The sequence below is a fragment of the Martes martes genome (assembly GCF_963455335.1).
Source record: "Martes martes genome assembly, chromosome: 2".
NCBI lineage: Eukaryota > Metazoa > Chordata > Mammalia > Carnivora > Mustelidae > Martes > Martes martes.
This window is the reverse complement of record NC_137889.1, coordinates 47,478,125-47,500,558: the sequence shown is the minus strand read 5'-3', so window position 1 is coordinate 47,500,558 and position 22,434 is coordinate 47,478,125. Positions and strand designations below refer to the sequence as shown.

Sequence of the window (22,434 nt, the reverse complement as noted above, 5' to 3'; positions counted from 1 at the left end):
GAGGAAACGCAGAACACATCCGGGCACTTGTCGGACATTGTGTTCTGGCGGGAGCACCAGATAATGGGGGAAAGAACGTAGATGGGAGAAATCATCACTCTACACCCTACAAAGCCAGTAGGCCAACATGGGAGAAAGCCAACAAGGGAAACAAACAGCACTGCCTTTGACAGGGAGAAATGCCTAAGGAAGTAAGGAATGCTGAGGAAGAGAAGGCAAGATCTCAGGAAGGAAATACGCACATCTGTTCTCTTGTTCTCCTTCTAGAACAAAACACTGAACTATCACATTGCATTACCATCCATCTACCTCTCCTGCTTAAAGCTTCAAACAATCTCTGAGCTTCACAGATACGAGCTTTTTAAAAAAATGAACCAGTCATAGCGTTTTCCTAAATTCTTATAAAGAGGTAATAGCAGTTCACATCTTTACCAGACAGACCCTTCCTTGAAGCTCCTTTCATGAAGCCTTCCCCACATCTCTACCCAGTGTTGACCAGGCCCTTCTCTTACTGTGTAAGGTCCTGACATCCTGACCCTTCAGGAAACATGATGAGGTTGACCCCCTTTCCAACTGCAAGGTCAACAACAAGAATCCTTATTTTTCCTTCTCCTGTATCTCTTCTCTGTTACCTTCCCCCCACTCAGTCACCAGCACCCAGCCAGGAAGGGACTTGAGAAATGCCGATACTGTCAGTTAATCTAAATTGAAATGTACTTATTTCTTAATGAAAATGTGAAAATTCCCTTCCTTGCCTTTAGATATTTCCTTTATCCTTTATTTCCTCCATCCTTTTTCTAACAAACTTCATGCCTCCCAAACAATCCTTTTGTGCAAGCAGGGCAGGGCTAGACTCACTCAGCACGCCCACTCCCCTCACACATACAGAGCTGAGTCTTCGTTTGTGGTTAGTAGAGTTGGCATTCTTTCTTCAACCTTTGAAGATTTTAGGATCTAAACTCAAACCACTGGCTCTATTTCTTTGCAAGATCATCTTGATTCTGTCTCTATGACTCTCCAGGAGTCCTTTCTCATTTATGTCCTAAAATTTTGTGAAGGTTTTCTTGCTTAATCCCTTCACTTCACCCCAGCCCTTAATCCAATGCCCACGGGGGTTTTTTTGGTTTGTTTTTTTGTTTGGTTGGTTTTTTTTTTTTACCCTGATAAATCCTCTCCTGGATCATCAGCCTTCTTCACAAGTGGGGATATGTCTCAGTGTTGCTAGCTTATAAGGATATATGAGCTTCTACACTGGGCATGATTTCTGATGCCACTGTAATTTCCCCATTAAGCCTAGAGCTTATCAGTCTTCTCTCCTACACATTCTGGTCTTTTCCTACGCCTTCCCTGTCCTACCTGCCCCCATACCTGCTCCCCGCCCCCAAGAAATGAACTGGTTTACCTAACAGGTTTAGTCTTGCTTTGGCCAGCTTATTGTTTCAATGTGATTATGAAGTCCCCCAGCTTGAAAACACAGTTTGTTAATTTCCAGGCATTCCCCAGGTCTCCCTGTTGAGCCGTGGAGGTGTGCATGTGTGTCCCGAGGGTTACCAACACTCCCACTGTTTGCAGTCACGCTGGCGACTTAAAAGATGGACTCGAGGTTAATATGGGTTACTGGAGAATCATAGTTTTAGAGATGTAAGTAATGCTAGACTCCAATGTGGGGATTTCACAGATTTGAAAACAGAGGCAGAACAAAATAAAAGGACTTGACCACGGTCATAGAGCTAGCCAAGAGAGCAATTGGGACCACAGCTCAGAGTCGTCCTATCCCAGTCCATCAGGGCCCTTCCACTCACATCTGTCCCTCCTCGGGGACTCGTATATGTGAGTGAGAGCTCCGGACACCCAGATGCATCCAGAAAGCATCACAGACCCACATGTATGTACCAGCGAGATGGGGACAACTCTGTGCATGTAGCTTACAACAGAGACTGCGAGCTGGTAAAATCAGACCAAAACTGCTATCAAGAGGTTAAATTAGAATCCAAAGAGACCACATTCCCCATCCTGCTGATGATGCCCACTCCTCCCTTCCCCACCCCCACCAGTAGCTCATTAAAAAAAAAAAAAAAAAGATGGCTTTCCAAGAGCACCTTGTTGAGATTTTCATATGATTTTCCCCTAGTTCAATCAATACACAGTCATCCCTTAATTCCACAAAAATAGCTTTTCACACATCTATGCACACATTGTCACACACACACATGTACAACATTGGCAGCAGGTACTTTTAATTTGCTGGAAAATATTTCTAAGAAGTCAAACAGCTCCAGCCCAATGAGCGTGCCCTCGGATTGGCTAGCCAGACCAGTTGAGGGACCTGATTGGTCCCTGATCCTAAGGACCGATAAGAACGGCTATAAAATCCCTGGGTGCAGCTCTTGGGCCCCCAGTTTGCAAAAGCCAGAGGTGCAAGGAGCCGCCACTGCAGCAGCAGCAGCCAGCAAGCAGCAGCAGAAGCAGCAGCAGAAGCAGCAGCAGCAAAGCGTCAGCAGGAACAGCATCAGCAGGAACAAAAAATCCTCATCAAATCCTCACCTAGGCCCTCAGTGTATCCAGATCCACATCTTCACTCAAGCCGGGAGAGGGAAAGAGGAAAGGGGGGGGAGGAGAGAAGAAAAAAAAAAAAAAAAAAAACCCAGCAACTTAGCGGAAACTTCTCAGAGAATGCTCCAAAACTCAGCAGTGCTTCTGGTGCTGGTGATCAGTGCTTCTGCAACCCATGAGGTGGAGCAGAATGATTCTGTGAGCCCCAGGAAATCCCGGGTGGCAGCTCAGAACTCAGGTAAGCGGCAAACCCAGGACCGGTTTCTCCCCCAAAGAGCTGTCCTCATTTGCCTCTCGCTTTTGCAACTGTGTCTGTGACGGCTGATCTTGATAATAAATGTGCTTCATGCCTGATGGCAATAAACTGCCAGTGTAATCCAATAGCCTTAGGAAGTGGAGCTCCTTTGTTTAATAAATTGCATGCAACTAACGAAGAAGCTGGGCGCTCTGCTGAGGGTATTTCATTGCATAAGCCTAGCCTGATTGCCTGAAATCTGGCACGTACCCTCTTGGGGGAGGGGGGGAAAGGGGGCGGGGAAAGGCTTGAATGTTGGCATGCTTCAAAGCGCTCTCCATACTTTCCAGAAGCCGAAGCTGATCTTAAGGTGAGACATGATTTGTCTGATGCCCCCCACCCCTTCCTTCACCCTTAAGACCCCATAACTGGACTTCCTTGCCCCTTCAGAGAGCACACAGAAAGCTCCCTCTGCAGACAGATTTATGGAACCGTAGCCCTCAAGTCTGACAAATCCCGGGCAGATGCAGAGAAAACCCTACACTCCCACCCCTGACACTGCTCCTTCTCTTCCTCCCGGCTTTCTTGTGCTTCATTCAGCTGCCCATGCAGCCCAGGGCCAGAGGGAGAGTATTTGTGAAACATAGCAGCAGTTTCTTCACGGGAAAGGTCTCACTCTGGTTTTGACGCTCAGAGCAGTTAATTGTGTATTATCTTGGCCTCTAGAGGACAAGAGTCCTTAGGAAGCCGGTACTAACACCTTTGCCTTTTGACTTCACTTGTCCAGCTTCCTCCTCCAACGTTGCTGCCCCCTCTCCCCCAACTGTCAGCAAAGATGGGCTCGCAGGTGTCCAAATGCTGCAGACAACACTCCCCTCCGAAGAGCACAGGTCCCTGCCTAGAGGAGGGCTTTGCTTCACTTCCTTTTGTACTTAGTTGCTATAGAAATGCAGTGATTCACAATTCGAGCTTGCCTAAAACAATAGCAACCCTAATGCATATTAAAACTGCTTAAAGCAAAGTTATAATTTGAACCCGTGGAAATATATAATTAGGGAAATGACTTGTAACATCCCAGAGGCTGCGGGTGGTGGGAGGGGGAGGGGAAGCCTAACCGAACCATGCTTTTGATCTCAGAGGAGAATCCTATGGTATGAAGGCTGCAGATCATTTCTTGCCGAGCTGCTTGCCAGAACACCCCCCTTCTGTAGGAGAGAAATTACTTTTATGGGAGATCTTATCCAGAATGTAGAAAGCCTCATGCAAGTTCTTTGCGGTTTTTCTTCCAGTCTTGCACAAGGGGTGCCTTGGCCTTGTTTTTCCACACCTGTGTTTCTCTTTCAAAAAAGAAATGGCTTTTAATATGAGAGAGATTATGCATACCTCTAAGCACTGTCCTGGGGTGGGGGTTGGGATGAAACATGAATGGACCAGATCCCTTTCTGCCGACAGGAAGGTAAGTTAAAAGCCCTCGATCGGAAGGGTGTCCAGATGAACTCCTGGCAAATTCTTCTCTGCCACTTAGGCTAAAATTCCATTCTCATTCCTCTGGAGTGCATTTTTCGGGAGCCAGATGGACTCCCTGGCCCTTCCACTTTCTCACCCTGACCACCAGCCATCGCCTCCTGCCTTCCAGTGCTTTCGGGCTCTGAGGGGATGCCCGTTGACGCTGCAGAGCTCTTGAAGCACCTGCATTCCGCAGACTGTGACCTTACTTCTCCAGCTACCAAAATTGTATGTAATGATGAGACCAGGAGAGAACACTCACGCCCTCCCTCTCCTTGCACGTGGTCTTGCTCTTCTAAGCCAAAGGATCTGCGCACCCCACTCTTCCCACTCCTACCCCCCTCTGAATGGGGCCCTCCACCGGCCCCATCGCAGACGTCTAAGAGGCATTCTTCTGACCCCTCGTCCTTGAATCTTGCCACCTCGACCCCTCTGAGTCACCATCACGTTTGACCCAGATTGGGTGGATTTGTCTCTTTCAGCTGAAGTGGTTCGCTGCCTCAACAGTGCTCTGCAGGTCGGCTGTGGGGCCTTTGCCTGCCTGGAAAACTCCACCTGTGACACAGATGGGATGTATGACATCTGTAAATCCTTCTTGTACAGCGCTGCTAAATTTGACACTCAGGTAATAAGACCTTGACCCATGCCTCCCACGGGCTGCTTGTCTTTAACACCGTGTTCGACTTGCTCTGCTTCTCAGCCTCCTCAGCCTAAATTCTCAACTCCAGCGTGCGCACACACATGCACGCACACACGTGCGCACACACACACGTACGCACGTTTTTGGCCAGAAAGTCGGTTTCTGTGCACGACACTCCCCACCCACTCTAATGCACAAATGTACCGCGCTGAGAGAGGCCGTCTTATAAGGGACAGGTGACGAGCAGAAAATTCTTTGCCTCTTCAAGAGGAAATAAAAATGTTCTTCAAACAAAGAAGTTCTCCTCACTGTAGGATCTGGCATACCAGCTTGTGGATCAAAGTCTCAATCCCAAGAAGACAAAGCCATTTTATGGCTGTTGTTAAGCTGCAGGGTGGTGGATTAGGGCTCATCTCTTTTTCTCCCCTGTCTCATTATTTCTGTGGAGCTCAATTTTGTCGGTAGGCAAAGAGAATGGGGACATTTTTTTGATCCTGGTCGCGGCGTACAGTTTTCTCACTGTGAGGACATGCCGATGGCCATGAGAAGGGGCCAAGGCAAACCCCCTTAAGTTCCACATGTGTTATGCCCTGTCTTCTCTAGCCAGCTCGAGCTAAAGCTTCTCCCTCTATCCCTTGCCTGGCAGGGAAAAGCATTTGTCAAAGAGAGCTTAAAGTGCATCGCCAATGGGGTCACCTCCAAGGTCTTCCTTGCCATTCGGAGGTGCTCCACATTCCAGAGGATGATTGCTGAGGTGCAAGAGGAATGCTACAGCAAGCTGAACGTGTGCAGCGTCGCCAAGCGGAACCCCGAAGCCATCACCGAGGTTGTCCAGCTCCCCAACCACTTCTCCAATAGGTACAGAATGAGTCCGCTTTTTTGCAATGGGGCAGGGGGAGCCTGGGGGAGGGGGAGGCGGGGCGTTGGCAGAACCAGACATAGAAGGGGGTTAATTGCCACAGTCAGGATCTTATTTTAGCTTGCAGCCTTCCCAGCTTTTGCAGGAAAAAATATGTTTGCGATTGGTTGTGACAGCTTAAGCAGCCTGCATTTTTTTTTTTTTTCTCACTATTATAGGAAAAGTCTTTCCATGCAGCTAATAGAAAGCTTCATCTGCAGCCTCTCTGGGTACATATTCCTTGTCAGTTTCTCACCATAAGCAGGAAGGGATTTGGGAAGTTCATGGAAACAAGCTTGTGAGACCTCAAATTTGACTGAAATTATGGCTATGCACCGTACAATTGACCGTTATTAAGACCCTGATCAAATGTCATAATGCAGACGTTTAAATCTGCCTGTGTTCTGAGTCGGTCCCAAACCCAAGCTGGTATTTCAGCAGGTGGCCCAGAGTAAGCCATGTCACTTCACTGGGACTCAGATTTCCTTTGTGAAAAGTGAAATGGCTGGACAAGATGACTCCCATGTTCCCTCCCAGGTCTATATTATTCCTTTCTCTAGTCCAAGATTTCCTAGAATGGTGTTCGGGTGACTACTCAGTCACATTCTCATCTCAGTATTGTCCCATGACCCAAAGCCACTGAACTAGTCACATCGGAGCACCGGCCTCTCTGTGCCGCTGGCTTGCTGTCTTTACCAGCTGGGAGAAGGCTGACATCCTCATTACATGGCCTACAAGGTTTCCCGGCAAGACCCAGGCGTTCCCATCTGTGATGAAGTTGAGAGAGGTGTCCATGGGGCTGGCGTGGAGGCAGGACAAGGACAGCGAGGGCAGGACAAGTTCAGCCTGCTATGATGCCTTGCAGCCTAAAACCTGACTCCCAGTCCTGACGCGCTAGGATCCTTTGACACTCCAGGCAAATCTGCACAGACTGACAAAGATGCGTCCTCCTGAATGATACCCGGACCACCTGAGGGCTAACACAGACTTCCCCGATTGCTTTCCTACCCGGGTGTTGCCACCCTTCTTCTGACAGTGGCAACAGCCTACTCCTCCCGGGGCTGACCAGGGATTGAGTCAGGCAACTGGAGGACGGGAAAAGTAGCTCTTCCTCGGGGAAATGCTAAGGCCCCTGACATTAACACTTTGTTAAATTTCTGACCCACACTTACCTACACATGAAGTGCTCTTCAGAACCTCATGTCAATTTTTAAGTTTGTTGGTTCGGTACTTGGAAGTGACAACGGGTCCTACCTGATTTTCTCAGAACAAGAAAATCAAATCCAGCATTTATCTCAAATGGCCTATCTCTTGATATTGACCTTGGTCTTAAAATTCTCCTAAGAAGAATCTAGTTACATCTGAAGATTAAAAAAAAAAAAAAAAAACCCAAACCAACAAACAAAAAAAAAACCAACCCTGGCTAATTGTTGGAGACTCCCTTCACCATAAGGAGGAAAAAAAAAAAGAATTTTTAGTAGACAGAGGCTAGGATCGAGTATGTATTTGTGTGACAACTGGGGGGCAGGGGAATGTTGGCAATGCCACTGTGATGAGTTTAGAACTTTAAGGATCCTGTGACAATTGGTGGCTTATAATATAGCATATAATCAATTTGAAGGCATTATGAACTTCTCTGTTTCAACTGAGGTCGTATCTTCCATTATGAAGGGAGAGGTCTTACAGAAAGGATGATATAGATCTGCCCTATGTGATCCTAAATATCTGAGAAGAGGTCAGTAATAGGAGTTTTGAATCCAGGCCACTATCCCTTTTAAAAGGAGGGTCTCCTTTTTACCTCCTTGAGCAAATGGTCCCAAGGAGTCTTGTTATCGTCCTTTTCCGTCACAGGGAAGCCACACTTATTAGGAAGGTGGGGGAAAGTGGCCATCGCTTGAGGACCAGAATCTTCCATGCAGCTCTTTACTCAAGTATTTCACTTCAACTGGCTAATATTATTCCTGCTCAGAACTGTAGAGATTTCCGGTTCCCTGCTGGGCTTGATTTGCTCTATTTAAGCTCCTCACTCTTCTGAAACATCCTGCTTTCCCAGCCTCTGCCCCACCACAGATACACACTAAGTTGTGCCAGTTGGCACAGAACTGTGAAGGGAAGTAGTTACAGGTTCATTCCACCTTCCTGTGACTTATCTAGCATGAGATTTGGGCCTGGGAGAATCCAAAAGCCTGTGACCGGACCAGGAGCCAGAACAGGGATGTTTTCCGTGAGAGAAGCGCACTCGGAAGAGAAGGGCGAGCTGGAGGTCCCCCCTGGCTGGATTTGCAAACTGCTCTCTCAACCATGAGGGAGAGCAGGCAAAAATGATCAGGCAAGCGGAGCAGTGTGAGGCCTGGGAAGAAATCAGACCAATCCAGATCCAGAGTGGGAAAACTGACGAAGCTTCCAGCTCTCTAGGGCATGGATAGGGAACAGGAAACAGAAGAATAATATTGATCAAGGGAAACAAAGGACTATTTATAAACCCTCACACAGAACTTTCCTAGGCAGTATGTGTGTATTTGGGTAGGCATGGCTGAAGCAGTAGCTATGGAGAATATCTGATCGTATTCTTTACCAGGAAAAAAAAAAGTCTGTGAGGGAATTTTCATAGTGGGAAAAAGAAACGTGCTTTAAAAGGTCCTTTCAGGCTGGGTGGTCAGAACACTTAGCCCACCGAGTCCCCGCCGCACATCCCACCATCCCCTGTAAAGGTGAAGGAAAGAACCTCCTTAACTAGTCCTAAATCTTCCTCCGGAAGATGGTCCTGAAGCAACCTGCCCCATCTTTGTGAAATTAAGAGAGAAAATAGATATCAAATCCCTAGAAACGGAGAATGTCGTAGCTGGACATGATCACAGAGGTTATCTAGAGTAAATGCCTCATTGTGCTGATTTAAAGAACAGAGGCCCAGAGAGGAAAATGACCTGCTAAATAAAGGTCACGCAGCTATTGAATGACAGAGATGGGCCTAGAACACAGGCGGCCTTGAGCCAAGCCATTTGATTCCTACTTCAAAAATGGTGACAAGGAGAACCTATAGGAAATATGCACAATCCAAGCAGACTACAAATAGGAAAAAAAAAAAAAAAAAAGAATACTAAGGAGAACTGAGTAAATGTGCCCCTTGGTGATCAACAATTACATCTGTGTACGTTCTCTTCTCAAAGAGAAGGCACATCTTACCAATAGCTACAGTGACATTAACAGTTGGTACAAGATGGTACTCAATTAAATATGTGACAACTGCCAAGTCAACTTCTGCTGGAGACACAGTCTCTTAAATAATCTCACTTGGTGACTTCTAGATAGGAAAGATCTGTCTCATTAATCTACACGATCCTGGAGGTCAGCGCCCTTCCTGTGTATTCCAGCCCTTAATGGAGAGGTGGAGGATTAAACTGTCGCTCGCTCTGGCCAATGAGGCGGACATCAAGGCAGCTGGACAGGCTGACAGGTTTCCCAGACTTGGCGGAGCTGCTAATGGAGCTATGGACGTCTTCTATTCCCACAAGCACTCTTAGCCTGCCCTTGCCGGGTTCACACAGCTCCACGAGAGAAGCTAAGAGTAGATTTGGGGAGAGTCACTAGGGTGCTCAGGCTGGCAAGGCCATCATCCAGAAACACCAAGAACAGGTGTCCTATCTGGGCTAGCAGAGAAAGCAATAGGGAAGATAGAAGCCTTTAGACAGGGAGAGCAGGCACTTTGACAAAGTGGGGCCCAAGGGACACATGTGGCCTGAAAGAGGCAAGGCTTAGTTTCGTGACTGGTATTAGACGTCTTCGTCCAGGCAAGAACTTTCAATGTTGAGCGAAGGAGAGATCATCTTCTGCAGTTCACCTCGGGGAGCAGGGGTGTGTAGTCTGTTGTGGACAGTTCTCTCTAGAAGTGGAAGGGTTAACTTCTAAGTTCTAAAGTCCTGGTTGGGGTTCAGGAGGGTGAGAGATCAGAAACCTTATTCTGTAAGATCTAATCACCCTGTGAAATAGACACAGAGATCAAGGGGACCCATGTCCTCGCAGAGCCCAAGAGGAAAGAGGTGCCTGGGGATCTATGTGGGTGTGTGGATATCTGAAGCTGTTGGTACAAAGTAGTTTATTCTCAGTTTTTCCAAAACCATTTTTCTCCCCATTTGCCCATCCAAGTGAGATCTGCTTTGACTCATGTGCTTTATAATTCCAAAGGGTTGGAAAATGTGTTTCTGTGCCAGAGAATCCCAATTTTAACAACAGCTGGATATAATCCTCCCTCGTGGGAGGGGTAGGGCCAGGACTGTGTCCGAGACCCAGACAACAGTTCTTCGCTTGCGGCCCCCACCTTCCTTCTGCTCGCTCACAGGAGGGTGACCGCTCTGCCTCATTACCCGTGTTCCACTCTGTTTACCGTACATCCTTGAAAGGACCTCGCTAGGGGGTTAAGTTATTCTGGAAGGATGTTTGATCCTGGGCTCTGTGAGGTGAGTTAAAAATAAACAGGTTTCTTTTCATGGAAGAGCTTGTGGCCCCAGCGACCCGCAGGCTCCTCTGGGGAGAGAGTCTCTCCACATAAATACGTAGGTCACTGTCATCGGGAGAGTCTCTTATTAGTGAACACGGAGCTAATGGGTTTTTACAAGTGCCACCTCAAAATGGAGCAAACACATCCCAACTCAAATTGGAAAATTACCTGAACTGTCCCCGCGATGAGCAGGACACATAATGCATAAGCTGTCGGACAGTCTGTGCCCGAGCCGTAATGCTTAGCCACAGCGTTCTGTGTGCCTAAAGCACTTGCCCCTTGGATGAAGGTGACTGATACGAAACACAAGGCTTTTGGGTAAAACTTAAGCACACCTACCTCTAATTTCTCTTCCGGGAATCCTGACTTAGTAAAGAGGATTATTATTTCTCAAACTCCCCATTTCCTTCGTGGCCACAAAATAAACCATCAAATGGACAGTGAGCAGGCGACAGAGCCCTAGGACGCCGGCACATGTGGGTTACAAAGAATAAGGACACAGATCCCGCCTTCAGTAAGTTAACAGTCGAGCAGGGAATGCTAACCAATTGTCCGTAAAATGCTCAAAAGAGGAAGAGGCCAGCAAAAGCTGGAGCAGTGGAGGAAGGCTTTGGAATTATTGAAGCAGAAACCTCCCAGTCCTTCCATTTCAGGGTCCTCATTGCCTGGCATCTGGCCTTCTGACTACAGTGTCTCTTGGAAGAAAGACTGAGAATGGGATCAGTCAATGGCCATTAGCAAGGCTAACGGAGTGTATGGCAAGGAAGTTAAATCGAATAGAAAAATGCACTAGACACTGAAGGCAGAGGCCTCCTTTAAAAATAGAAGTTTAATCCAAAACCATCGTGTGCCCCTACACCTGCACACACACCACTGAGCAAAAGGCAGATTGCAAAGATCCATGAAAATACCTGCAAATGCACATGAGTGACTGCTCATCTAACAGTCTCGCCAGGGCTGCGCTCACCTCCTGGTGTGTTTAACTAAGTCCTGTTTCTACCACTAACCCTTCATGTGACCTTAGACAAGTCACTGCAGCTCTCCCACCTTCATTTCTTCTCTATAAAATGAGATGATGCAATGTAGCCACTGAGTGATCTCTGTGATCCCCTCCAGCTCTGTGACTGCGGTGTTTCTAGAACTGTTAGACATCCCCTGGCAGTCAGTTCTTCTCCAAGTGTGACCTAAGTGTCCTGAGCATTAAACGCATATGCACTCAAACTAAGAAGTCCCTGCATAGAAGTTAGAGGCGAGGGCCATCTTCAGCTGATGACCGGTCCAGATTTGCATGGTCGGGCCATTTGGGATGGGTGTTGGCTGCAGCCCGGATGAAAGGCCCGGCCTTGCCTTGCCCTGCCTGATTAACTGTGGCATGTGCTCTCCTTCCCCAATGCAGATACTATAACAGGCTTGTCCGAAGCCTCCTGGAATGTGACGAAGACACAGTCAGCACCATCAGAGACAGCCTGATGGAGAAAATTGGGCCCAACATGGCCAGCCTCTTTCACATCCTGCAGACGGATCACTGTGCCCAAACACACCCGCGAGCTGACTTCAACAGGAGGCGCACCAGTGAGCCGCAGAAGCTGAAAGTTCTCCTCCGGAACCTCCGAGGTGAGGCAGCCTCTCCCTCCCACATCAAACGCACCTCCCATGAGAGTGCATAAGCAGGGAGAGGCATTCACAGCCTCACCAGACTAGCTTCATTTGAAAGGTGTTCACACACCGACTTTGAGTGTACTGTGCCTGGTTTGATTTTTTTTTTAAGTAGTTCCTATTTTCTATTCCCCTTCCAGAAAATTGCATGAAACGAGGCTTCTGTAATCAATATCCCAACATTCTGCGATGGCAGCATTCCCACAGACAGAATATGTGTGCTCTTTCTGCCTCTCGGCAGGAGAAAGTACCCTCTTTGATCACGTTCCTTCCCCAGGCCCCCCTCAAACTCCTCTCAAACACAAAGCATTCACGTAAGGCCCAGTCATTGTCATTGGACGCTGTGGAGCCCTTTTAGGATGGTTGCCCCAGTAGAGTTAGCTGATGAGAAGCGACTTAATTTAAATGCATGTCTTAAGTGCCCATAAAGGTGTTCAATGGAATTCGTGTGATGAATCTGTGCTGGCCACGGACGAATATGAATGTCGTGTTTGAATTCTTGATCTCTCATGAGCTAGTAGTGTCTTACCGTCTTGACCCTCCGGTGTGTAATTTCCTTTCCAACACATTTACCAAATGGCTCAAGCCTGGCTCTCCAACCGGGGTGTGAGCCTGCGTCTTCTTGCATCTAATGAAAAACAAAAAGCTAACATCTTTATGTACTGTAACTGCTCAGAGCTTTAAAAGTATCTTTAACAATTGTCTTAAAAACCAGAGAATCTTAAGGTCTAACTGTGGAATATAAATAGCTGAAAACTAATGTACTGTACATAAATTCCAGAGGACTCTGCTTAAACAAAGCAGTATATAATAACTTTATTGCATATAGATTTAGTTTTGTAACTTAGCTTTATTTTTCTTTTCCTGGGAATGGAATAACTATCTCACTTCCAGATATCCACATAAATGCTCCTTGTGGCCTTTTTTATAACTAAGGGGGTAGAAGTAGTTTTATTCAACATCAAAACTTAAGATGGGCCTGTATGAGATAGGAAAAACCAACAGGTTTGTCTGAAGGACCCCAGGTAAAACGTTAATCTCCCAGCCCACCTCAACCCAGAGGCTACTCTTGACTTTGATCTCTCCTGAAACAGCTCTGTCACGTCCAACCGGGAGTTACAGGAACCCAAAAGAGCATCCCTTTGGGCTCGGACCACTTACAGTTCGATAAGGCCTTACTCTACCTTGGGAAGCGGCAGTTCCTGACTCACCCGCCATCTTTCATCAGTGAACCGATGATGGCGTGGGAGATTTTCCCTTAAATCAGTCAGGAACGAGTCAGTCAGCCTTTGGGTCTTCAGTTCCGGGGACTTGGGGCTGAGGTGGTATAAAGAACCCTGGGCTGTCCAGCCTTAATAGACTCCTCTTACATTTTCGTCCTGTAGCACACTGTCTGCCAAAGTAGTCCTGGCAGCTGGGCCATCTCTGTAGGATCGCAAAAAAAAAACAAAAAACAAAAAAAACAAAAAAAAAGCAAAAAAAATGGGGAAAAAAAAAGAAAAAAGAAAAAAAAAGAAAAAAAAAAGAAAGAAAGAGGGAAACAGAGCTGGTGGTTTGATTATTTCTGCCGTGATGTTTACAAGATGGCAACCACCAAAGCCAAATGATTAACCTATCTATGAACAACAGTAGTTTCTCAGGGTCACTGTCCTTGAACCCAACAGTCCCTTAAGAGTGTCACTGCCCACCAAAGGTCAATGTCGAGGGAGGAGGAGGGGGGAGGGGTAGGACTGTAGGGGCCACTCCAAACTCGCTTAGGTAGAAACTATTGGTGCTTGACTCTCACTAGGTTAAACTCAAGATTTGACCAAACCGAGTGATAGGGATCCTGGTGGGAGGAGGGAGGGCACATCTCCAGAAAAAATGAAAAGCAATACAACTTTACCATAAAGCCTTTAAAAGCAGTAATGTGCTGCTCAAGGACCAACAGCAATCACAGCAGACCCAGCGGCAGCACACGCGCTGCTGCCTTTGTCCCCACACAGCCTCTAAGCGTGCTGACATCAGATTGTTACGAGCATTTTTATACTCAGAACTGTCCCATCCCCAGGTCCCCAAACATATGGACACTGCCTTAGCCTCTTGGAAATCAGGTAGATCATACGCTAAGTTGACCCTCCGCCCCTCCCTCCCCTTCCCAGCCCCCCACCCCCAGGCAAGGCTGACTTCTCGAACCAGAAAAGCTATTCAAGTTTGTGTGTCGTGTCCATTTCGCAAACCCACGAAGCCAGGACCCCAATGCGACAAATAGTTCACGAGTATTCCTAGCAAAATTCTCTCTTACTTCAGTCCAGTAGAATCTCTTTTTTTGCTGTAACCTCTTCAAACCGTGGTACCCCCCTTTTTTCCCCACAATGATACTTCTAGATGTATCTATAATACATATATCTACACATATGGAAAGAAGCAGTTCTCACGATGTTGCTAGTTTTTTGCTTCTCTTTTCCCTGTCCCATCTCACTCCCTCCAACTCCCCCCTAAACTTCCAAAGCTTCGTCTTGTGTTTGCTGCACAGAGTGATTCGGGGGCTGACCTAGACCAGTTTGCATGATTCTTCTATTGTGATTTGGTTGCACTTTAGACATTTTTGTGCCATTATATTTGCATTATGTATTTATAATTTAAATGATATTTAGGTTTTTGGCTGAGTACTGGAATAAACAGTGAGCATATCTGGTATATGTCATTATTTATTGTTAAATTACATTTTTAAGCTCCATGTGCATATAAAGGTTATGAAACATATCATGGTAATGACAGATGCAAGTTATTTTATTTGCTTATTTTTATAATTAAAGATGCCATAGCATAATATGAAGCCTTTGGTGAATTCCTTCTAAGATAAAAAATAATAATAATAATAAAAATAAAGTGTTACATTTTATTGGTTTTTTTTTCTCCCCAATGTCTTTCATTGTTATTCGTTGAAAACTTTTTGAATGAGATTTTCTGAACATGAAGTTAGCGGCAGATCAATTTCTTGAATGTCACAGATTAAGTGCCGATATGCAAACAAACGTCGTTTAAGTCAACACTTTCCAAATTTCCTTTCAAGACCATTTGGTAGCTCCCGTTAGTCTCACAATAAAATCACAACCCAAACTCCTCACAAAGTTCAAAGAAGCTGTACAGTTGGGACACCACTCGGCTGTCCCGCCTCAGGACTCCCCTTTCCTTCCAAGCAGTGAACGCCATGCTCTAGAAGCGGGAGTTCTGCTAAGGCCTGCGCCCACTCCCTCACAGGCCTTTACTTCCACTGTTCTCACTTTCTAGCAGACCTTGCCCCCCACCCTAGGCTCAGACGGAAGCACCCATGTTCAGTCACCGATGTGCTCCCAGCACTGCAAAAAGCGCCCAGATGCAGGGTATCCTTAATACTTTAAATTAATGCATGATTTAGAAGGAGTTCAGGAGAGGGAAAAAAAAGCAATCAGTGTGACAAGGGAGGCAGAGGGCTCTGTGATGATGAGGACTTGGCTCCGGGGTCGGACTTCTGGGATTTGAGACCTGACTCGGCCACTTACTAAACCGCATGATGTCAGATGACTTCATCTCGCGATGCAGCCATTTCTTCCTCTGTTCAAGAGGATAGTGATAACTATCCATAGGGCTATTCCAAGAAGATGAAATAAGTGCTTACGTGTCCAGCATACTGGATTGCTCGCTAAGTGGCCCCTATTGTCACCCAGGAGACAGGATGAGGGGATGAGATCAAAAGGAAGAAACATCCCTTCTCGAAAAAACGAGGAGAGGATTCACAGCAGAGTGACGTTTATCGGAGTCTCGAAGGATGGTTACAAGTGCAATCACAGAAAAGCGGGGAAGGGCTTCGGGGTTTAGTTTTCTCAAGGAGAGTTCTTATATAGTTTTGGTTTCTATTTTAATTAGTGGATTTTTCTCTACATTGTAAATTCACATGGGGATCTTTTTCTCAATATCATTATTTCTGCCTCCAGACTGCATTTTCCCAAGTTCAGAGGGGCCCAGGACAGCTAACGAATATTTAGAAGTTGTCACTCTGAGGCCAAAACTGTATTGCATTTGCTTTTCTCTGACCAGGCCCAGGATAAAGAATACATTGAATTCATTCTGGGCCTTCGTCCTCCGTCTTCTGTCAACGTCTGTATATGCAGAGACACTGATTACTACCCATTGGTGTTTAAGAACCGAGACCTGAGGGGCGCCTCGGTGGCTCAGTGGGTTAAAGCCTCTGCCTTCGGCTCAGGTCATGATCCCAGGGTCCTAGGATGGAGCCCCTCATCGGGCTCTCTGCTCAGCGGGGAGCCTGCTTCCCCCTCTCTCTCTGCCTGCCTCTCTGCCTACTTGTGATCTTTGTCAAATAAATAAATAAAATCTTAAAAAAAAAAAAAAAAAAAGAACTGAGATCTGAGATTCCCTTAATCCGAGTGCAAACCCAAGTTCCCCGACTATCTCTGTGCCCTTGCTCTGAGTGTCTGACAGCTTCACACCTGGGTTTTTTCAGCTATGAAAATATCCCTATGAAACAGAGATAAGTAGGGGCACCTGCGTGGCTCAGTTGGTTAAGCCTCTGCCTTCAGCTCAGGTCATGATCCCAGGGTCCTGGGATCGAGCCCTGCATCGGGCTCTCTGTTCTGCGGGGAGCCTGCTACCCCCCACCCCACACGCCTCTCTGCCTACTTGTGATCTCTGTCTGTCAAATAAATAAAATCTTTAAAAAAAAAAATTAAAAATGTTAAAAAAAAAACAGGTAAGTAGTAAGCCTTACCTCCTAGAGTCATCCATGAGCATTAAATGAGTTATATATAAAGTACTTAAAGTGTCCAGCATGTAGCAAGCTCCCCCACAAACACTATTTATTGCTCACACAACAAATGGACTGTCTCTGTTTACGTGCATACTCTCACCATCATTTAGACTCTATGCCCACCCCTGACATGAGTCTTGAGGTACAACTTGGGTTTCTTACTCTTCTTCTTTTGTAGATCACTAAACATTACTGTTTAATCGAGATCTTATGAATTTGGATGATGGAATATCACAACGTACCCAAAATGGCAGATTATAATACACGAACATCTGTATCCCATCACCAAGCTTAAGAAATAGAATAGTATAGATAGGATATTCTCTTATGTGGACCCCCCTGAACCCATTCACACATGAAGAGCCCATGCGGTGCCCCGCTGCCTCGGTTGGCAGAGCAGACGACTCTTGTTCTTGGGATTGTGAGTTCGAGTCCCATGATGGACGTGGAGATTACTTTAAAAAATAAAATCTTTAAAAAGAAAAAAAATTTAAAAAAAAAAAGAAACGAGTCCATGACTAAAATGCTTTGAAAAGCCATGGCTTAAAGCAATAGAGTTTCTCCAATCATTGAAGTACACTTAAAATTTTTCTTGAATTCCAATCAGCCTTTCAAAAATGGAACTGTCTGGAAATCTGTGGAATAAGAGAACAGAGCCGGTTGTCCTCCCAGGGCACCTGCATGAGTACCGAGAGAGCCGTAAGTGTCGGTCTTCAAACAGTGTTTCTCCGACTTACGGTGCATACAAGTCACCAGGGAATCTCATTAAGATGATTCGGTCCCGCTGAGTGATGCCCTAGAGCCTGCATTTCTCACATGCTCCCAGGTGACACTGATGTTCCCAGAAGGATGCCTTGAGTGGCAAGTTTCCCAGCTGTCCCAATATACCAGAGTCGTTCCTCAATCCGAGAAACCTCCACACAGCTGCTACAAGGAAGTCACCGAAGTGCAAGTGTGATCATTTCCCATCCTTGCTTTCGCAGCTCCCCATTGCCTAGAGGACAACTGAGCATCTTGACTTCAAACGGAAGCCCCTCAAAATCTGGGCCCCTCTTTTCTACATGCACCCTAGAGTCTCCTAGTGCTAACTTCTCATTCTTCCCCCAGAGACACCATTACCTTTTCTGCCTCATCACCTTCACATATTACTTCACATGTATCATTCCCTCTAATGAATATTCTTCTCCCCAAACTCCTTTGCATCGGCCAAAGCCCGTGTCACCTGGGAAGTCTTCCCCAGCATGGCCAAACTTGTAGCCAACTGCACTGCAGAGTGCTTGCAAACGTTATCCTTAACAACCTGAGGGTTTTGAAGGGCCGGGGGGTGGGAGGGTGGGGGAACCAGGGGGTGGGTATTGGGGAGGGCACAGATTGCATGGAGCACTGGGTGTGGTGAAAAAACAATGAATACTGTTACGCTGAAAATAAATAAAAAATTTAATTAAAAAAATATATTAAAAAAAAAGTTATCCTTGTGTTCTGGTGCTTAACACAAAGCAGGCATGAGCTAAGCATCTGTGAGTAGAAGAAGGAAGGAAGGAAGGAAGAAGGGAGGGAAGGGGGGAAGGAAAGAGGGAAAGAGAGGGAGAAAGGAAGGAAAGGATCCCATTACCCACCAACTAATCTATGACTTTTCCTCCAGTAGAATGCTGTGTCTTAGCAGCAATAGTGGGATATGCTAGGGTACGCAGGGCACGTTGCCATGGTGAGTAGAGAAATTAATTCCAGGTGCCATTTGGGTATCTTTAAGTCTGCCAGCTAATAACAACACTGTGTAACCCTTCTTTCTTTCCAGCACTAACCCTGATAAAAGTTTACACTTACTGCTACTTTTTCCCAGTAACCTGGGCACCAAAAGATGCGTCAACAAACGTGTTTAGGTATTTGCTAACTTTGTGCAAGGCATCATACTGAAGAACTAGAACACAGGAGGAATATGACCGTTGGCAAGGCAAACTACACCATGTTTTCTTACATCTTTAGTTATTTTGTCATACAGTTATTCTCATCATACCCCTCAGTTCACTAATTCTTCTGCCCTATACTCAAACTCTGCCAGGAACTGAATTCCCCATGTCTCTGTGATATCTTAGCCCAAGAAGAACTTGAGTGTCAGAGTGAGACATTGGCTACGGCCACCCCACCACTCTACTATAAAGTCTGAAGAGCAGTGCACATCACTCCACTTTTCAAATAACTAACTGATGCCCAATTATTGAATAAGTAATCAGCTCCATGCTACTTGACATTGTACCTAGAGGCAGCATGCAGTGGACTAAGCTGAGAACTCACTAATTCAGACCCCTGCTTGCCAATGAAATGCATCTCTGCTCCCCACTCTATAATAAGGGGTTTGTGGCTTCCAGTTGAGGACAGAATGCTATTCTCAACTCCACCACAGATAAGTCACACTGCAAGTGTACTCTGCTTTAGTTAAGCCAGATACAGTATATGTCCCACAGAGACCATCAGGGTTTCCAACATTTGGTCAAAGTCTTGGAACCAATTCCAGTGACAATCTGCTCATTTGTCTTGGGATTTCCTAGAAACACAATCACTCCAGGCCATAGCTCACTCCCTCCACACAGGCCTGAGTTCGTCTCTTCACCATCCCCTATCCATTAGGAGACTTCTAGGACTATGTGAAAGGCCTGCATCTTGCTAATCCCTTCATGCCTTATACCTGGTCATCCAAAGTCACCACTCAAGATCTAACCTCCCCAATGTTTAGCCCCTCCTGTCCATGTGTTTTTTTTTTTCTCAAATTGCTTAATAGTATATGATACAGATGAATTTCAGTTTTAAAAAATGATCAAATCAACTTTTAAAAAACACATATAACTTGGGGCGCCTGGGTGGCTCAGTGGGTTAAAGCCTCTGCTTTCGGCTCAGGTCATGATCCCAGGGTCCTGGGATCGAGCCCCGTATCGGGCTCTCTGCTCAGCAGGGAGCCTGCTTCCTCCTCTCTCTCTGCCTGCCTCTCTGCCTACTTGTGATCTCTGTCTGTCAAATAAATAAATAAAAATCTTAAAAAAAAAAATACATATAACTTTCCCATTGAATATCTGCGTGTTTTTTAATGCTTTATTCCCCTTCTCCCTGAATCAACCTCCTACTACTGTCCTCCTTCCAAAATCTGCCCATTCCAGGGTAACTATCTTTACCTTCTCTTTTAATATCACCTTCAGTTTCTCATCTGAAACCTGGTTCCTCAAAAACCATTGTCCCTTGTCATCTTCCCAAATAGTTATTCTTCCAAATCTCAAGACAAAAGAGTAGGGCCCAAAGGCCACTTTGTCCCATTGTGGTTCCAGACTGATTTTTCCACTGTTCCATAAAACTGCTGACAGACTGCTGAATGTTTGTGTCTCCCTGGAAATTCATAGCTGAAATCCTAACCCCTAAGGTGATGGTATTAGGAGGCAGAGCCTTTGAGAGATAACTAAGGTAGAACCCTCATGAATGGGATCAGTATCCTGATAAAAGAGACCTGAAAGAGTTTGCTCAGCCCTTCCACCATGTAAGCACGCAGTGGGAAGACAGTCATCCACACACAGGAAGTGATCCCTTACCAGACATCACATCTGCCATCACCTCGATCTTGGACCTCCAGCCTCTAGAACTATGACAAATAAATTTCTGGTGTTCATAAGTCATCCAGTCCATGGGATTCTGTTATAGCAGTCCCAAAGGACTGAGATAGGCCATCTGGCTAACCCACTTTCCTCCTCTCTTTGTCACTGTTACCCAGGCCAAGTATACCCTGGAATGATATTGAGAGGAACGACCTCTGATTTATGGATGATATTGGTAACAGGCTCCTGATTGTCCTTTTCACTCTCAAGGCACATCATCAGTCTGGACAAATTCAATAGTCTTGAGAATGCTTCATCCAGTGCTCAAATTCTTAGTGCTTCCTCAGCTCCACCTCATATGCAAACTCTGGAATCAGGAGGTTCACCCCAGTATCGCTGTGGTTTACTCAGATTGGTCATTATCATACCAAAATTAATTAATTATTGAATATTACCCTTTCCTGACAATGGTATAATTCAGAAATCTTAAATCCAGATTCTCTCCCTTCTGACTGCAACATCATTCCCTTCATTCATTTGCACCGTATCAATTCTTTAACCTTGCCCTGACCTCAGGCCCTTGCCTTTTCTACATTCTCCGGATCCCTTAACCTTCATCCTATCCCCATCTTCTCCCTGCTCAGCCTTCTACACGCGGTTAATCACTTCAACCACACTATAACATTGCCCTCCAATAGCGTGCCCCACCGATCTCTGTCACACTCAACTGGAAAAATCCCAACCCTCAGCTAGAGAAGAAGATCATAAAGCCATGCACAGATTTGATGTCACTTAAAACTGATCAGCTTCCAGCTTAACAGGGCCCTCAGGGCTGCCCAGGAATCTTCTTATCCATCCTTGTTCAGCTCCCTTTTCCACTCTCCATAGCAACGATTAAAACCTTCTCCACTCCCTCCCAGCCACCTCTCTACTAATGCCCAGCAGAAAATCTTGCCTTCCACTGAACAGACAAAACAGAAACCACCACAGAAGAATCCCTCAACTTCCTGCCACCATAGCCATCCACATCTATCCTTTCATATATTTCCTGACACGAAAGGTACAGAATCTCTCTTCCGGTCTCAGAATAATGAATCCACCTGAGGTCTGGATCCCAACCCTGTTTCCCTCTTACGCAAGATCCCCCTTCAGGTACCGCTGTCCCTTTATGCCTCCTTCCACTCAGTGCTGTCTTTTCTTTCAGCTGCCTCTCTCTCTCTCTCTCCTCCTCCTCCTCCCTCTCTCTCTGTCTCTCATAACCACACCATTCATTTCCATTTCCTCACCTTCTAGTCACTCTTTGATTCTTTAGAATCTGGCATCATACTTGCCCTGAAATGACTCTAAACTAGGTCAAAATATCTCCTGTTGCTAAATCCAAAACCCTTATCTTACATGATTCATCTGCTCCTTCTGGCACTGATAAACATTCTGTCCTCCGTAAAAGGCCCTCCCTGACAACACTTCTCAGTCTCTACTTCCTCTTCCCATTTCTGAGATGATGGACCTGTTCAGACTTCTGTGCAGGCCCTTCTCTTTTCATCCTACATACTCTCCTTTGGTACTATATCTACTCATAGATTTCAGTTCCTGTTTATATGTTAATAACTCCAAAACAGTATTTCCCTTGAAAATGATCCACGTATCCAACACATATCCAACCGGATATTTCCTCTCTGACATACAATAGGCACTCAAAACATAACATATCCAAAACTGAATTCTCCAAACTTCCTTCATTGTGAGAGATTTGCTCCTTATCTATTTTCCCAAACTCACTGAATGGCATCTCCATCCACCTGAATACCATCTTGGGCTCTTGACCCCTTCCCGTTTTAGCAAATAGATTTCCCTCTAATTGTCTTTCTAATCTGTCCACTTATCCACATCCACATTGCTACTATCTTGACTTAGGCTTCATCCTCAAAAGCCTCCTAAATTCTCTCTCAGCTTTCAGGAACGCCCTGCCTTTGCCCCCAAATGCATTTCCTCCTTTGGGGACAGCAGACTCTTTGCAGGGAGTCAATCTGGGTCTGTCACTCCACTGCTTAGAAACCATCCATGACAACTCAAAAACATCAGAAAAAGAT

The 22,434-nt window shown here is 45.9% G+C and overlaps 1 protein-coding gene across 1 annotated transcript; it reads left to right on the top strand.

Annotated features, from left to right (window-relative positions):
- Positions 1–2,403: 2,403 nt before the first annotated feature.
- STC1 (stanniocalcin 1) lies at positions 2,404–13,420 on the top strand. Its single transcript, XM_080797092.1, has 4 exons — positions 2,404–2,791; positions 4,777–4,919; positions 5,581–5,792; positions 11,724–13,420. The coding sequence occupies exons 1-4, from the start codon at positions 2,674–2,676 to the stop codon at positions 11,992–11,994; spliced, it is 744 nt and encodes a 247-aa protein (XP_080653218.1). The 5' UTR covers positions 2,404–2,673; the 3' UTR covers positions 11,995–13,420.
- The last annotated feature ends 9,014 nt before the right edge of the window (positions 13,421–22,434 follow it).

What these genes read in the sequence shown, in the direction of transcription:
- STC1 (XM_080797092.1), top strand. Translation starts at nt 2,674, where the DNA reads ATGCTCCAAAACTCAGCAGTGCTTCTGGTGCTGGTGATCAGTGCTTCT. An exon ending in GGTGGCAGCTCAGAACTCAG is followed by an intron (nt 2,792 to 4,776) that starts GTAAGCGGCAAA and finishes TGTCTCTTTCAG; the next exon opens with CTGAAGTGGTTCGCTGCCTC. An exon ending in CCCAACCACTTCTCCAATAG is followed by an intron (nt 5,793 to 11,723) that starts GTACAGAATGAG and finishes TCCCCAATGCAG; the next exon opens with ATACTATAACAGGCTTGTCC.